This window comes from Drosophila obscura, unplaced genomic scaffold, assembly GCF_018151105.1.
Source record: "Drosophila obscura isolate BZ-5 IFL unplaced genomic scaffold, ASM1815110v1 contig_46, whole genome shotgun sequence".
Lineage (NCBI taxonomy): Eukaryota > Metazoa > Arthropoda > Insecta > Diptera > Drosophilidae > Drosophila > Drosophila obscura.
Window position 1 is genome coordinate 1400134 of NW_024542835.1, and position 16658 is coordinate 1416791.

The 16658-nt window shown below is 45.5% G+C and overlaps 3 protein-coding genes across 6 annotated transcripts; 1 reads left to right on the plus strand and 2 right to left on the minus strand.

Annotated features, from left to right (window-relative positions):
* The first annotated feature begins 942 nt into the window (after positions 1–942).
* LOC111079179 (hyphally-regulated protein) lies at positions 943–3800 on the plus strand. 2 transcript variants are annotated; one of them, XR_002608318.2, is made up of 5 exons: positions 943–1193; positions 2300–2587; positions 2684–2821; positions 2897–3426; positions 3492–3800. XR_002608318.2 is itself a non-coding variant. In XM_022374230.2 (4 exons), exons 1-4 carry the CDS (start codon positions 1112–1114, stop codon positions 3343–3345), a joined length of 957 nt encoding a protein of 318 aa, XP_022229922.2. In that variant the 5' UTR covers positions 943–1111; the 3' UTR covers positions 3346–3800. The 2 variants fall into 2 exon arrangements, 1 of the variants encoding a protein (XP_022229922.2); XM_022374230.2 differs by having other exon boundaries at positions 2897–3800.
* Positions 3801–8915: 5115 nt separating this feature from the next.
* LOC111079184 (fibroin heavy chain) lies at positions 8916–11401 on the minus strand. 2 transcript variants are annotated; one of them, XM_022374237.2, is made up of 5 exons: positions 11289–11401; positions 10995–11007; positions 10892–10918; positions 9252–10686; positions 8916–9190 (listed from the first exon to the last, which is right to left on the minus strand). In XM_022374237.2, the coding sequence occupies exons 1-5, from the start codon at positions 11335–11337 to the stop codon at positions 9038–9040; spliced, it is 1677 nt and encodes a 558-aa protein (XP_022229929.2). In that variant the 5' UTR covers positions 11338–11401; the 3' UTR covers positions 8916–9037. The 2 variants fall into 2 exon arrangements, with proteins under 2 accessions (XP_022229929.2, XP_022229930.2); XM_022374238.2 differs by lacking the exon at positions 10892–10918.
* Positions 11402–13401: 2000 nt separating this feature from the next.
* Positions 13402–16499, minus strand: LOC111079186 (loricrin). 2 transcript variants are annotated; one of them, XM_022374240.2, is made up of 6 exons: positions 16364–16499; positions 14672–14803; positions 14321–14600; positions 14144–14218; positions 13806–14037; positions 13402–13736 (listed from the first exon to the last, which is right to left on the minus strand). In XM_022374240.2, exons 2-6 carry the CDS (start codon positions 14730–14732, stop codon positions 13548–13550), a joined length of 837 nt encoding a protein of 278 aa, XP_022229932.1. In that variant the 5' UTR covers positions 14733–14803; positions 16364–16499; the 3' UTR covers positions 13402–13547. The 2 variants fall into 2 exon arrangements, with proteins under 2 accessions (XP_022229932.1, XP_022229934.1); XM_022374242.2 differs by lacking the exon at positions 14144–14218 and having other exon boundaries at positions 16364–16498.
* Between the last annotated feature and the right edge of the window lie 159 nt (positions 16500–16658).

The window sequence follows — 16658 nt, forward strand, 5'->3', positions numbered from 1 at the left end:
TTGTGCCTGACATTATTATTCCAACATGTGCGGTTATGGGGGGTTGGATTGAACTGAGCTGGGTGCAGATCCAGATACTTCTAATGCAATTTCCTTTCTCGAGAAAGTGGTTGATACGGGGCGTAATTTGACAAATGGGAAAATACTTCATTAGGCTTGAGGAAACTGTCGAATTACAATTGCGAGGGGGAAATGGAACAATGCAAGCAACGCAAGATGCGGATAAGAAAGTCCCAAAATAAAGCAGACAAACCTTCGAATACAACGCAATTTAGATGCGGACCCAACTTGAACTTGGGACGAGTTTTGGAGGCTGCCGCCGGCGCATCTGCGGCTAATGATGATAATCGTTTTGCGCTGTCAAAATTGCCACAGAATATAATGGCGATATCCATAGATAAACGCTCGTCCCATGATTAACGATGGGAGCATTATGAAAAACCCAACGCACAGAAGCGAAATAAAACTAAGCTCAGAACAAAAAGGTTCACCCGATACACAATGGAATCTTTAAGATACAACGGAAACTACATCAAAACAATCACAAAAGATGCGAGCCAGCCGATTAGAGACAATTACTGGACGGTGGCGGCTGCAGGGGGCTGCTCCCGCCTTACACATTCCTCTGATTGGATGCCCCCGTCCACACCCACACCCACAGCCACAGGTATAGCCACAGCCCCCCCGTGCAACAGCAACTCACCCCAACTCACTTATAGACCTACGACCAAGATCAAGTAAAGATCTTATCTGCAAAGCTCAAGCGGCAGAGGCAGAAACAGCAAACAGAAAACAGCAAACAGCAAAAGTCCACTGAAATGGAAACACTTAGAATTAGAAGCAAAAGCAACTTTTTTCTACTCCCCAGCTTTGCCAGTTAATTTTAATGAATCTCTGTAGGTATTCGGACTCGGTTTTGTTTTGTTTGGTTTTGTTTCGTTTCGTCTCGTCTCGAGTCGGGTCGTTTTGCTTAGTTGTTTGTCGACGGTTTTCAAGTGTGCACACGGGACGCGCTCAAAGTTCAAGTGTCCATTGCGAAACTCCTTGGAAAAACCCCCATAAAAATACCCCGTGCTCCAGCATTTATTTCGGTTCTCCGCCCCAAGGCGAGATGCTGCCAATATCAAAATCTTTCACCGCCTTCCTCTTGTTATTGCTCTGCATCATTCTGCTAACTCATCGCGGCGTCCAAGGTTGTTACGAGTTTACGTAATTGGTAGTACATTATCAATCAATCTACAGGTGGCAGATCATATCCCTCTGACTCAGCTGAAAGTTTTTGGGGCACCAGTTGCGTGTCTCTTTAAATTGGGGGTAATTCCAGTCGTGGGGGAACTACGACGCTTCGAACCCCTTTGACGCATCCAAAATATTATTGCTAATACACGAGTGCTCGGGATAGAAAGATAGACAGCGATATCTTACAAGAAAACAGTTCCAAGTTCCTTTTATCCTTATTATCATTGAAAGAGCCACAAAAGCTGGAGCTCACTATTTGCATCTAAAACTTTTTCGGTTAATAAAATATAGTAAATATCCCTCAATGGTTAACTTCTATATTCTGATGGCGAATGCTCTATTAAAGATTTTCGATTAAATAGCTAGTTGAAAGCTCCTTGTAGGCGACACGTAAAAAGATACTGCTCCTGATATTGCAAGTTAAGTGAGTGAAACTTTAAATTACGATATGCGAACTGACTTCTAATGAGGAATAGTTCCTCGAAGGCTTAATCTGTAGGATTAAGTCCACATTATTTAGCTTAGAAGGATGCTAGGAAAACCGCAAACTATAGCTATCGAACAAAGAGCCCAAGGGATGGCCTCTGGATGGAGTGGAGGTCACTCCCCGTTGCTAATCCGACTTTGATTAGGACAAATCCAATAATTATAATTCCGCTTGCGCATTCGAGTGTTTGAGTGCAGTGCAATGGCAAATCGAGGCAGTCGAAGTTCACTTGGCCCGGACTGGCTCGACTCGGCCCTGCTCTGCTCAGTCAGCCAGATTGGTTACGTTACGAGCGATGCATCCATAAATAAGTCAGCGTGTGCTAATTGCACCACTTACGAGTACATACATACATATGTATATGCCACGGACACCCTGGCGGTGGCAAGGGCGGTAGCTGTGGCTGTGGCGGACACGCTCCAATTCACCTGATTAAAGTCGAAGCTGAGGATTGCCAGGGACGGGAGATGGCTGCAAGTGTTTGCATAACTTTAATTAAATTTCTGCTATATCTAATTTCTATGCTAAACCTTAAACAAACAACGATGAACGTGGGACGTGGCTGGCAACCAGGTCAGGCGAATAAAGTGTCATCCAAGTTGGATTTCGATGAGAGCGATGGCATCTCCAGCGGCAACGGCAACAGCAACCAGACAGGGATGCAGCCCGGTATGCAGGGACAGGGTGGTAATGGGAGTGGCAGCTATGATCAGGGCGGCACGGGTCGCAGCTTTGGAGGAGGAGACAGGGCCACTGCCAATGAAAGAGGAGGTGGTGGCGGCGGAAACAGCAGCAATCGCCCCAAGATACACGGCGTGCGGGTAACCGTTGATACGGGCGATGGACAGCAGCAAACGAAAGGTAATTAGATTGGGCCAACCCCACACCTAAGCATAAGTTTGAAATGCAAAAAGAACATGCTGAAAGTAAAAATTGCAATCCCAAAAAAATCAAAAGAGTCCAAAGAGAGCGTGGAAATTACGGACCTCGGCAAGCACAAGAAGCGGGTGGGCATCCACACGGACATCACGTTCGAGATAACCTCCGAGGGGGAGGCCAACGAAACCAGCTCGGCCCAGAACCATGGGGAGAAGGGTGAGTGAGTGAGAAAGTGAGAGTCCTCCGTCACTTTCGTCCTCGTCTAACCCATTTCGCACCTTCCACTTTCAGAGGACGCCAGTGTGCCCATCTACAAGGGCCGCGGTGGCAGCGACTCAAAGCACAAGGCCCACAAGCCCTACGATCCAAAGTCGCAGTGGAATCCCAACTACTCCAGCGAGCACCGCGGCTATGAGGGAGGCAGTCGAGGAGGGTACTACCCACAGTACTATCCCCAGCATGAATATACCAGTGGAGGATCTGACTCAGGCAGTATTTATCGCACAGGCGAGACCTGGACGCACTACGTCCCTGTCTGGACAACAGAGCGCGCTCCCCAGGAGCAGAGCCAGATCTACCGCAGGCCGAGCTGGAAGCCCTGCTACTGCATGTCCTCCACTGATTACAGGCGTCGACGTGACAGCAAGGCCAGTCGGGGAATAGCAACAGCAAATGGAGCCAAGATCAACAGTGGGGTTGTCCAGGTGGTCGATGGCAAGCTAGAAAGGCCCTTCTCTTGATATAGCATTCTGGCACTTTATTCGCTCTTCAATTTTTCACAGAATAAAAACGCACAATCTAAAATTTACTTATTTGGCGATGTACGTACATAGTACAAAATGTATTTACATATTTAATATGAGTAATATTCTTTTGGCGTTTATAGTAAAGCAATTATTATTCGACTTTTTCTGCATCAATAGTGGCGTTTCCAACCATTGAGAGACTTCGACATTGAGAGACCCCAAGTACAGCCAGTGCATTGAATCCATGTAAGGGGATCGCATTATTCTCTTATGGTCGCATTCCACCAGTCTTCAAGTCCTATCTAAGCTGTAAGACAGTGAAGTAATGAGACACAACTATTAATGTATTAGCACAGGATCACTAGCAAAACCATTCGTGGATGATATATTTTTTTTTTCACTGTGATGTAGCATCTGAAAGTGTTATATAATTTTCCCAATAAATTCCAAGTTTCTGTTTTTTTTTTTTGTAATTTTATTGTAAAATATCGGAATATATTGATTCGATCGGTTTCTGGCAGTGTCATTCGTAAGGAATTTTTCCGTTAGCCTATGTAACATCAAAAATCAATTAATTCCTGATCTCGAAAAGGCCATCACTTGGCGTAGGTGTCTTCTCTATATTTGCACGGCTTTCGCCAAAACAACGGGATCGGCCAAAGCAGACACGATAAGAGCTACGCAATTAAAACACTCACACATAAACATATACACACCAGAGCCAAGCTGAGAGCGATAATCCAAAATGCACTCAACGATAAGCCGGCAGAGAAGAGCGCATCGACAGCGAAAGAGCGTACGCCAAGCGCACTGAAGCCGAGAGCGAAGTGCAGCGGGAGCAGCAGAATGCCCGAAGAGCGGGCAGAAGCACTATGAAGCAGCGGCAGCGACGTCCGCACCCAGGCCACGAGGTAGCTCTGGATCACCTGCCAGAGCGAGAGCGAAGACAGACAGAGGCAGGCGATCACTCACCGCTGCCGCTACCAAGTGGAGCTAGACGTAGGTGGCTGTAGGTGTCAAGAAGTGTGAGCGAGTGGAGTCATTTTGATAGCTACCGTCTACCGGAGCGGGATGAAAATACTCCCTCCATCGACGGAGGATCAAAAATGTGTTTTTTGTAACCTACCATCATAAAATCTATCCTTAACCGCGAGTTCATGCCTATTAATTGCGTAAAAACATAATTTATCCAATTATTTTGTGCGTCGGTTACTCTCTCCCTATCACACAAACCTAAATAACTGTTCTTCCTCTCTGGCTCACGAAGCTTTGAGTTCGGACTATGATGTACATATGTATATTGTCTGTGCCACTAAAACCTGCAAGACGCTGGTTTACAGCCTACAGCCGTGACCAGCCGAGCATTCCTTGCTAGCTCTCCGACAACGTTGTGCACGCAAAATGCATTCAGTGCCAACTCCAAGGGCAACGACAGCTGCTGGTGATGCAGATTCGGCGGCCAGATTCATCCGTCCGCGTCCGTGTCCGTAGAGTCCGTACCAACTTCATTATCTTTTCCGTCTATTCTGATCCCACTAGTTAATGGACGTCCCGGACAACCGGTACCAGACCTATGGTGCCAAAACCACTGGTGGGAGTCCCACCAAAGCTGCAAGTTTTTGTCTCACGGCTTGCCACTGACTAAAGGTCTAAAGGTGGAGAAATTTAAATTCTCTTATGCCAGAAAGATAGATAGATTCCTCTAAAATAAGCGTATCCCCAACTAAGTTCGAAACCATTTGCACTCGGTTGTGAAACAGTACAAGGCTAAGAATAGGCCCCTCATAACTCTCCCTAGTAATCAGGCCAGTGATCCATCCTCGTCTCCGTAACATATCAAAATGCTGGAGGCTTACTTAGGAAGCTCTGCACTCTTTTCACGGATAGTTTCATATTTTCGTCCCACGTTATTGTGTTTACCGAGACCTGGTTAAAGTCGGACATCCATAGATCCGAAGCTTTGGCAGGGCAGGTCGGTATACCACCTTCAGGAATTCGGTCTTCCCGATGTGGAGGAGGGGTTTTGATTGCAATTTTTCATCCCAGCTTTGCCATGGTCGTATAACAACCGTTTCGTCCTTGCTATTATATAAAGACCATATGATAGTTCTTGGTGATTTCAATTCTCCAGGTATCTACGGTTAGGTCTTCGGTAAACGAGTCTAATAACCTAGTGCCCATTTCCTCATTGATGAGAAGTGAGTCGAATAATACCTTTAATATAAATTTAATTTTGCAATAATTGGAGTGTATAAAATATCCAATATTCCGTTTCCGTTTCCATCATCTTGAGAATCATCTCTATCAAGACTATCAAGTCTCCCATTCTGTCTCCCGCTACGAATATATGCTTTGTGTCTTTCTCTCATACGGATTCCAGTTCTTCCTCATTCATATTCGAAAAACAGGTTATTGTACTATTCAGAGTAAGGACTACAATTGATTTAAAATTGAACTTTGCCATTAGAGAAAACAATCCAGGCGTTTATCCAGCAAACTTCAATGCTCCACTTCCAACATCTTTTCAAATCCAACTACCACAAATTAATTAGAAGCTTTTTATACCGAACCTAGAACAGCGTAACGCACAGATGGAAACATTTCTGACCGCATTCTTCATCAATTTTCGAGTCGATATCTGTCTGTCCGGGTGTCCATCTTGTTTGTCGCCTATTTCTCTAAGACTAGAACAATCAATTTTTTTATCCAGACTTCTGCGACACTTACAAGTGTATTTCAAAATTTCGACCCGCCCCCACAAAGAACAAAAATCTATGGCATCCACAATTTTGTAGATATTGGTTCAGTTCGGATTATTATTATACCCAGAATGAAGACATTAATTTTTAGCTGCTACGTTACCCCCTTTGAACTCTTCAGCGCTACCTCATTCTCTCGCTCGCTCACACACTCTGCCTCATGCAGTGAATGACCTCCGGTGTGAGAAGAGAGAGATGCAGATGTAGAAGTAAATGTAAATCTAGATGACAGATGTTGCGAAAAAATGTAAACTGATAAAATATTCTTTAGTCCGACTGCCTGAGCGACGGGTATAAAAGTAGAGTCGCGACAGCTGCAGCGATTCAAAACGTTCCCTCTTGTTACTTTTTGCATTGCGCGGTCTAAACTCTCTTTTATCATAACTTTTCTTAACAAATTTCTACCATGGTAAACAAGTCCAAGGGCGTAATTGGGCTTATAAAGAGGTGGTCAAAGGCATTTTATGACCCCTATATAACGAAGACTCTATATCTCGCTAATTCCTCTGATTTTAAAACCGATCCTTTCCCTCAATGCAAAGTACATCGAGCCGTATGTAACACTACTCGACCAAAAATAAAAAGACCCAGGATATATTTTGAAATATGTGTTTAATATTTCCCAAAAGTTGAAATTTGTTTTGTTTGGGTTTTGTTTATAGCTGAATTGCATAGCTTGCATAGCGATACCTCTGAAAAAAGTCGGCAGGTCAGTGCAGGCGCAAATCTGGACAGCGGGGATGGCACGACGGATGAGGGGCAGCTGCGGGGATAGGACCACCCACCAGCCCCCAGGGTGGTGGCGACTCCCCCCATATCCTTAGATCCGTCAGCCACGTCTCGGGTTTGTATAAATGGATGCCTGTGAAGACCCATCCATGCTCCTCCAAGGTGTAGTTGGTGGCGAACTTTAAACTAAATTCCTACACCCCTCCCAAAGAAAATAAAAATGGTTATGTATCACTTACCTCGACAACATACAAGCAGCGAAATTCGAACGTCGCCCATGCTGTCAATATGAAAGAAACATATCAAACAATGAACAAATTGTTTGAAAACATAAAATATAAAGAACACCAGTGGAAGGTGGCGTGTGACTTAAAACTCGTAACCATGCTAACGGGATTGCAATTTGGTTATACAAAATATTGCTGCTTCTGTGCCTAGGGGATAGTAGAGCTAGAACTGAGCATTACTCAAGAAAACTCCAGCCACAACGGGAGGAAAATACTTTGGAAAATTACAACATACAAAATGCTGCTCTCGAGAAGTTTTCAGATGTAATTTGAACATTGCACATTAAGCTAGGACTAATGAACTTTTTTGTGAGATACCTAAGAACTGTTTTCCCACGTCTATCGCTGGGAAAAGTGAAAGAAGGAGTATTTGATGGTCCCCAAATGAAAAAACTGCTTAAAGGTGAAATATTTCTAAATATTTTATCTAGGAATGAAAAAGCAGCCTGGAACTTATTCCGACTCGTACAACCAACATTCTTGGTAAAACCAAATCTGATTATTATATTAATATCGTCCAAGAATCAATTAGTAATTATGAAAAAATCGGGGCAAATATGTCACTAAAAATTTCATTTTCTGCACTCTCAATTAGACTTTTTTCCGCCAAACCTAGGGGACGTCAGTGATGAACACGAAGAAAGATTTCACCAACAATTAAAATCTATGGAACGACGGTATCAAGGTGTTTGGAATCAGAACATGTTGGGCGACTATGTGTGGAATCTCATAATAGAATCTGATTCGAATGACAAAGGAAGACAGCCAGATCACTTAAATTATTTTAAAAATAGTAACAAGCAATAGCAAAAAAAATGTATCCTTAATTTTTATGAACTTGCATAAAACGGAATAAAAAACATTACGATTGTTTTGTGGGTTAGGGAATGAATTCCTATATCTCAGGTATTTCTACTTTGGTTTTATTGAAATATGATTAGGTAGACGCGACAAGATCTAATTTGTAGGGTATATATATATAAAAATATAATATAATATATTAGCGGCAGCAATTAGCTTTTCAGAATGGCAAAGTTCATTACAACCAAATGTAAGATACATAAGTTATGTTAAAAAATAAGCGCTACCTCTGAAAAAAGTTTTAAAAAAATAATAGTTTTGAAAACTTCTTAAAAAAAAAGATCACTAAGCATGTTTACAGCCCTAAATCTATATAAAAAAAGTTGGTTTGTTTCGAAGCGACGAAATGGTGTCGGGTATCCAACAATCCAATCCAACAAAAGCGTTTTACTTTTTTGTTTACTCTTTGCGTGGTCTCAACTAGGATGAAAGAGTGAGATTGCGATCGATAAGATTGATCCCAATAAACCCAAGTTTGTGTGGCTTGTATCCACAACTTGATCCAGGGGTGACTTGCTCAGCCGCTATACTTCACTATTCCTATCAGATCCGCTAGAAACTATATACTATTTTTCCTTCCGCTTTGTAGATCGAATTACTCCTTGCCTGAGACTAATTACTTTTAATATACTTATACTAACCACCCAAGAACGTAATTAGCATCAATATCTGTAGTTTATATTTATAGCTGTTTAATTGAGTTCGGGCCATATTTTCCTTGGTCTAATATCTATATTTTCTTCGTCTCCAGCTCCACTTGAGCCTACCATTACATCTTCCAGCTCTGTCTTTTATCATAGTCTCGCCAGTCCGAACCTGGAACCCCGAACGAGCGCTTCGTGTAGGTTCAACCCCAAAATGACTCCCACTTTAACCACTTTAACCGGCAGCCAAGAGTTTACTCATCTCGCTCCCCAAAATAAAGGTGTAAATGTCAGACATTTAATCAATTCGTTACAAAAATCCACAGATTCACACAATCATTAATTAGAGGCGCCTCGGACCCGTCTGTCTCAGAACGCGATAGGTTATGGACTAAGAAAAAACTGCTTAGGAGTGGACACTGTAGGTGCTGACCCTGCCGTTGTCATCCACAGAAGCGGTGGCCGCGTTGTAGCCAATCTGCTTTCCATTAATGTTTTGGTTCTCACTCTCGCCAGTGGCCAGGTCCTTGTAGTTCTTCACGTGACCGTCCGAGTCGAACTGTGGAGACGGAACCTCGTTGAATAGAAATATGTTTAATCTCCTGTCGACCACTACTCACCTCAGATTGGGAGGACCATTTGGACTGCTTCTCCCATTGCTTTGACTGGTAGCCACCGGCACCGGCACCGCCAGCCCCAAAGTTACCAGCACCCGATGCTTGCTGCTGTTGCTGCCCGCTGGCAAGACCACCGGAGACACCAAAGTTGCTCTGACCACCGAGAAGGGAGCCCTGACTGCCGCCCAGCAGAGAACCGCTCAGAAGGGATCCGCTCAGAAGGGAGCCGCTGCTTCCGGCATTCAAGGCGCTGGCGGAGTTCAAGGAGCTGGCAGAGTTCAAGGAACTGGCAGAGTTCAAGGAGCTGGCAGAGTTAAAACCAAAGCCGGAATTGAATGCAGTGTTGGAGCCGAATCCAGCGTTCGAGCCGAATCCAGCGTTCGAGCCGTAACCGCTGCCCGTCTGCGTCTGCGCGACTTGGTTGGCATTGGTCAGGCCACTGTTGAAGCCCCCGGCCGTGGACAGTCCGGAGCCACTGCTCACCGAGCTGGATGCTGCCTGCTGTCTGGCGGTCTGGTGTGCCTGGTTGATTAGCTGTTGCAGCTGCGAGTTGCTGGCTTGGTGGACGTTCAGGCCTGCCGATTGACCGAAGGAGCTGCCAAAGTTTGAGTTGAAGGCTGTGTTGGAGCCAAAGTTCGAGCCATAGGATAGGCGGCTGGAGGGCTGCTGCTGCACCTGAATCTGGGGAGCCGATGCGGTGGTGGTGACCTTGCGCTGGTAGAAGTGCTGGGTGCTGGTTGGCGTCTGGACGATCTGCACTGGGGCCTGCTGCTCGACAATGCGCTCCACATGCTGCACAAACTTCTCGCTGCCGCCGGAGGGTGCGGTGTAGACAAACTGCCTGGGGGCCGACACAATCTGCTCGTTGCGAACGTACTCGTAGTTAGCGCCGTTCCTTACGGGAGCGGCCTGGACCGTCTGGACCGTCTGCTGACCTCCATTGACAAGCTGGGCCGCCGAGTTCAAAGTGTTGGAGGCGCCAAAGTTGACCTCGGCGCCGGCATTCGAATTGTCGGCAAACTCCACATTGCTGCCCACGTTCTGGGCGGAAGAGGCTCCAAAGTTGGACGAGTGGCTGGTCTTGAAGGCGGCGTTGCTGGCAAACGAAGAGCCAAACTGCTGCGCGCTCTGGGCGCCAAACGAAGCAGCATTCTGCGCACCAAAACCTGCAGAAGTGCTGCCTGCAAAGTTGGCACCAGAGTCGAGACCAAAGTTAGAGCCAGCTCCAAAAGTCTCACTGGCACTGCCCTGGCCGGAGGCGCCTTCAGCGGTATCTACGGCGCCCACGGAATCGTAGGAGCTTTCCAGGTTGCCCAGACTGCCGCCCGCCAAAGAGGCATCTCCTCCGATGCCTGCCCCAAAACTGGCCGATCCGCTGGATCCATAGCCCGCATTCTTGCGGGCGGTCTCGATGGCTTGCTGGTAGGCAGAATAGTGGCTAGGGAGTTGGAGCAAAGGTTAAAGAAGATCAGTCAGAAGAGGGCCAAGGGAGCTCAGATTGGGATGCATCTTATGCCGAATGATTTGAATTTTGCAGTATGGAGGGAGTACCAGTACCATGTTGCGTGCCAATGGGGAAAATTGCAATTGAGCCGAGCGAAACAAAAGCGTATTTTTCATCAACATTGCTACACGGCACTTACCGACTGTGGAAGTCTTCTCGCTTGAACCTACCCACACGTCATCATTGCAGAATAAAAGAGAGATCGTAAGTCGAAGCTCGCCAAAAATAACCCCCCAACTTACCTTCCCTGGAAATCTGTAAAGATCGAGACAGAAAACCTCATTAGTTTTTTGTTTTTGAAAGCATGATGTAAAAATCTCTTATCGCCACGTGTGTCCGCACCCCTCACTCCTCAGCATTACACAAGTCGGAAGGGTGTTGTGTAAATTCTCGTAGTTCATTGAGGGAAAATACGCGATGACGACACTTGGGATCGAGCAGAGGCAGAGGCAGAGCTCAGGGAAGGCAATCTACATCCACAGGATCAGAATATCACTTTTGCCCATACTTTAATGAGGATATTCACACATCTCTACCTGCAGAAGCCACACCCAGGCACAGTGCCAATATAAGCAGCTTGTTCATGTTGGGGGAATTGGATTTAGTGCGGGAAACGTTCGATGCTCGCGCTTGAAGTTGTACTAATGAATCGAGCGAGTGGAATCGCGCTTTAAAGCCCAGACGGCGATCGGCGATAAGCGATCCATATACCAACTCAGACTTGAACCGATTGATTCTTGACCTAGAGAGGATGCCACTCTGGGCCGCGGCACTGATAATGTGTACTATATACCTCCAAATGGAGCTCGCAATTGGTGCAGAAAGCTGAATGATGAAAGTTAATTGCGACATCATCTCCCTGTATAGATGCTTCACTTTACATATTTGTTGTTTGGGTTGCTTTCGCAGTACCATGGTCAGCCTCCTACATAGTACATACATATGTACATATGTATTAGTTGCCATGTATGATTGTGGGTCGGAGAGGATCATTGATTGTCTATATGCTTGCATACGTGTATAAGTATAGAACATACATAAGTACATTGTACACACATGTGTGTGGAAGATGATTGCAATTAGCTGAGCTTGAACTTAGAAAATTGAGAGTAAGGTGAGGAAACATATAAACAACCTTGAAAATACATTGAGGAAGTACAAATTGCGCTCCCAGCGAATTAGATTGTGGCTTTAGTTATTGTTTTGTAAACAAACTTGGATACAGTTCTATAACTTCCGGTAGGGGTTCGATGAGATAACGATCAATTCAATCAGATTGGACCCCGCTGCCCGCCGAAAGTGCTATTCAAATGCTCAGATGTTTGTGTGGCACTGATGCGAGCATCTCCGATCCCTCCGATCTCCGACTATATGCAAATACTCTCGATCAGCATGAAAAACCGGGTTGATGATTTGTGTTTCCTTTTTTGGTTGAACAGGGAAAACGAATTCCCAACACAGATTGTTTGATATGAAAGCTGAGAGTTCCAAAAAAACCAATGACGGGACCGCGATTCGATGCATGCATGGGCACAGGTTGTAAAATGTCTGTCAAATCTACCGAAGAAAATAAAAACCGCGAAAAGGACATTTAACAACCCAAGCAACTTCCCATAACTACAAAAATAAACATCTTTCGACAAAACTTAGACTTCAATGTCAAAACTCCTATAAAAAAGTGCGCACATTTTTTACCTTTATTCAAAAGCTCACCTGATTATGTCAACATTTTATATGGGTAAAAATGAAACTTTGAAATTCAATTTAAATAAAACATTTCCGACTGCCAAAGAGTTTCTGCACGTAAATTCTTGATTTGATTTTAGGAGCATAGGCCCTTATATCGAACATTTACCCAAGAGAATTTGGCATCTATCCCACTAATGTTCAACAAAGATTTTTACTTTTGGATGCCAACCGAATTGAATTTTTACGCCATTAACTAGATTTGTATTTGGAACAGCCCTTAGAAAGAAAACGGCAGAGAATTCTAAGGTCTCCTAATAAGCTTAGAGCTTCCGTTCGGCCAATCTTTTTGTAGGTTGTTTTATTTTTGCTCTTAATAAGCCCCCTCGGTATTAGATCATTTCCTGTCACCCCTGATAAGGTCCAAAAACAAACAAGAGAGTTTTGGTTGGTCATTTCGAATAAATAATACCTGTTCCACACACTTGCGTACACTTTTCTGAAATTTCTGCCCTGAATTTTCTGGCAGAGGATGTCTATGGTGTACACTAGCTCATACTGATGCCCAGATCGGGTCCCGGATTCCATTGACTGTCGCATTAACCAAAGCACCAAAACACCATTCTCGTATGTGTACCCTTAGACGAAATGAAAACCATGTACAATATAATCGCAGAAATACGAAGAACAATCTCAAATATTAATTTATGTATATAGCCACAAATGCGACGACTGGAATAGGTGTAAATCATTGTACATAAGACTCTTTCCAGCCGCACAATTAAAATCAAGGTCATCGGCAAATTTGCATTTATTTAAACAAATTTTATTGCTATGTACTATGGGTGTGTGTGTGTGGTGTGCTGTGCCGTGCCGTGGTGTGCCTGTAGAAAGAGAGGGAAAAACTTTCTAATAAAAGAAAGCTCCATATTGTGAACCCCACAGATAAGAAAGTCCGCGAATATACTCGTATTTATAATAAAATACACACACATAATATATATATTTTCTGTCATATAAATAAAACGAAAAGGCCGTTGGTTAGCTTTTGTTAGAGTGGATTACAGAAAAGCCTAGCAGCCATATCGATCGCTTTCGATCCAGTCCCTCTAGGAGTGCGTTGAGTACGAGGTGACTTTACCGTTGTCATTGACGGTGGTCTGGGCGCCACGACGGCTGGTTCCATCGCCATTGCTGTGGCTGTAGGAGGAGACGGAGACACCTTTGTAGCCGCCTCCACCGCCGCCCCCACCCGAGGATGATCCGCCACCGAACCGATTCACAATGTTGGGCGAAGCCTGTAGAAGAAGGAGTATTATCGTCGGTAGAGGGCTAGGAAAGGCAACTCCTCAGGATGGTCCACTCACCGGATTAGCGGGGCTGATGTAGGCCGTCTGCCGGTAGCCATTGGGTCCAATGGAGCCCGAGGCGGCGGCATAGCTGGGGGCATAGCGATGCGAGTTGTAGGAGCCACTGGAGGATCCCGATCCCGATCCAGAACCCGAGCCCGAGACCGAGCCCGATCCTCCCCTGTACCGGTTCTGACGCACCAGATTGTCGTGGTAGGCCTGCTGTGCGGCAATCTGCTGCTGGATGCGACTGAAAAGTGCAGATGGCTGGATTAGTATTCCGCTAAACTGTCACCGGATAAATGGGGCTCCGGATTAGGTGTTAGGTGGGTTAGGAGTTAGCTAGAAGTAATTACGTGTCGTCGTCGTCGACTAGAGAGGCATCCGCAGATGCAAAAGCATTGCCAGCCGTGGCCAGACCCGTTATAGCTCTACAAGAATAGATGAACATGAACAAGCGGTTAGGTTAACCCTCATCCCTAGCCCTCACTACAGACTACCCCCTCGCCCGAGACGGGATTGTCAGTGCTCACTGTTGGTTCGCGTAGTTCTGGGCCAGGATGTGGTTCGTCAGCTGCTGGTGGAACAGGTACGGGTCGATGATGCCAAAGTTCGGCGAGTTGCCGTCATAATCATCGTAGTCGTAGTAGCCTCCACCACCACCGCCGCCGGTTCCCACATAGCTGCTGTGGCCCACGCCTCCTCCGCCGCTGTTGTATGTGCCCGTGTAGCCACCAGCTCCTCCTCCGCTGCTGGCATAGCCTCCGGCATAGCCGCCGGTATATCCGCGACGTCTTCTCGGCTGCTGGCCAGCTACGGGAATGGAAGACGAGAAATGTTCGTTGTATGCCTGGCTGAGACTGTACTTTCCAGACTGTACTTACCCGCCGAAGATTCCCCGTTGAGGGCACTCATCACCACACAAATCAGCAGATACTTCCACATTCTATTGGGCTCGCATTGGCGCACGGAAATTCAGTTGGGTGTCTGGGGGTCTGAGCTGCTGGGCTGCTGAGCTGAAGGAAGAGTCACAAGAGTCGAGTCGTGAAAAACTGGTTCAACAATTAGTGTAAAAGGAACCGGTTAACACTCGGAGATGCATATTTATAATGTGTGTGCTGTGTGGATTCTGCGTGTGTAAAATTCAAATGTGGCATTGATCCAAGCGGAAGAAGCTTGGATGTGAGCGGAGAAGCACATCTGGGAATGGCTGGGAATGACTGGGAAACGCTCATTGTTTTTCGATACTTTCTCACCCATTATCATTAGCAGCCCTCAAGGCGGATTCTATAAATCAGCTTGCATAAGTGCGATGGATTCTCATTCCCTCCCCCCACAGAGGGCATTGGCTTCAAAGTAAATCCCCGGCCCACTCAACCGGAGTCAGGCCCAGCCACGATACGATGCCTATTCGCAACCAATAATTAACAATTACCATCATTCCATAAATTGTGCAGCAGCACCAGCCAAAGCCCCTTTAATTGCCCTTACACGATTTTCCAATAATGAAATTGCAAAAATCACAGCCAAACTGTGCCTGGGAACGGCGAACGGAGACGCTCCACCAAATTGAAAACGGAAATCCCCAAAATGTAAATTAATGGATCTCCATATGACTATGTATATTATTGACTCAATTTGTTAGTCCGGCCGTCGAGAGAGGACCGAACCGGTTCTCAATATATTTTGTTCAACGTTTGGATTTTTATACTGAATGTATTTCTCGTTAATGGTGTTCGGGGCGTTAGGCAGAAAGAAGTCTTTCTTTTCTTTATTATTCTTTGTTCGCCATTTATATTCCAATTTGTTTATATTTTTATTTGTTTTTTTTTGCCCCCGAAGATCTTCAAGATCTGTCGTGAGAGCGGGGATTTCTTTCGTGCTACTTGAAGTGCTCTGTTCTAATTGAATGACTTAGTCCAAAAGCCACAACCGGTCTGGCCAGAGATGATTTATAATTTGGGTTTTCTAATTTCAATTTTTGGACATTCAGTGGCGCATTTAAACTGTAATTAACAACTTTTTGCACAGTCGCACAGTCGAAAACAAAGGAACGGCACTCAGTCGCGGTAGAGTCGCACTTTGGAAGAACACGACACGTTCTGTTCCGTTCTGTTCTGTTTTGTTCTGTTTTGTTCTGTTTGGCCTTTACAATGCCATGACATTGATGCTCAGTGAACTGTTTTGATTGGAACACTTGTAGAGCATCATTTGAATCAGATTGCTGATAAAGCCCCTCCCCATCGATCGAACGGCTCGTTCCCTCCCCGGCCATCCATGCGGCACCAAAAAACACTCTATGAGTACCAGACCGCACCACACCACACCACACCACACCACACCACACCACATACAAACTGAATCAACACTGTCCAAATACAAAACAAAAACTGCGCCACAAATTGGCAAAGCCAACAATATTATACGAGTATTTCTATACTGTAGAGATCGCTGGGAGAGACAGCTCGACAGCTGTCCAATTCGGGGAGCGTTACTTCCATAGAGTTTATTCTCAGTCCCGTCCCGAAACTACGAGCTACGAGCAGCGACACAACCAACGATTCGCCTCGACTCACTTAATGATGTGTCTATGGTTCGGTTCTTGACCAGTTTTTGTCGGGTTCAGTTTTAATTTCGGTGGCAGATTCTCTCTGCTGCTCTCGTCTCGCGCTTCTTCACTGTGCCGCAACTGGGGAACGTCTGAGCCGGATCGGAGACCAGGCAGGTCCTCTTATAACCGGGCCGACACCTGTGGGCTGGGTGGTGGTGATGACGACGACGATGACACTGTCGTTCGGTTTCTCGTTCGCTCGAGAGAATCAATGTGAGAGGGCACTTCACTCCGATGGCTCACTAATTATAATATACAAA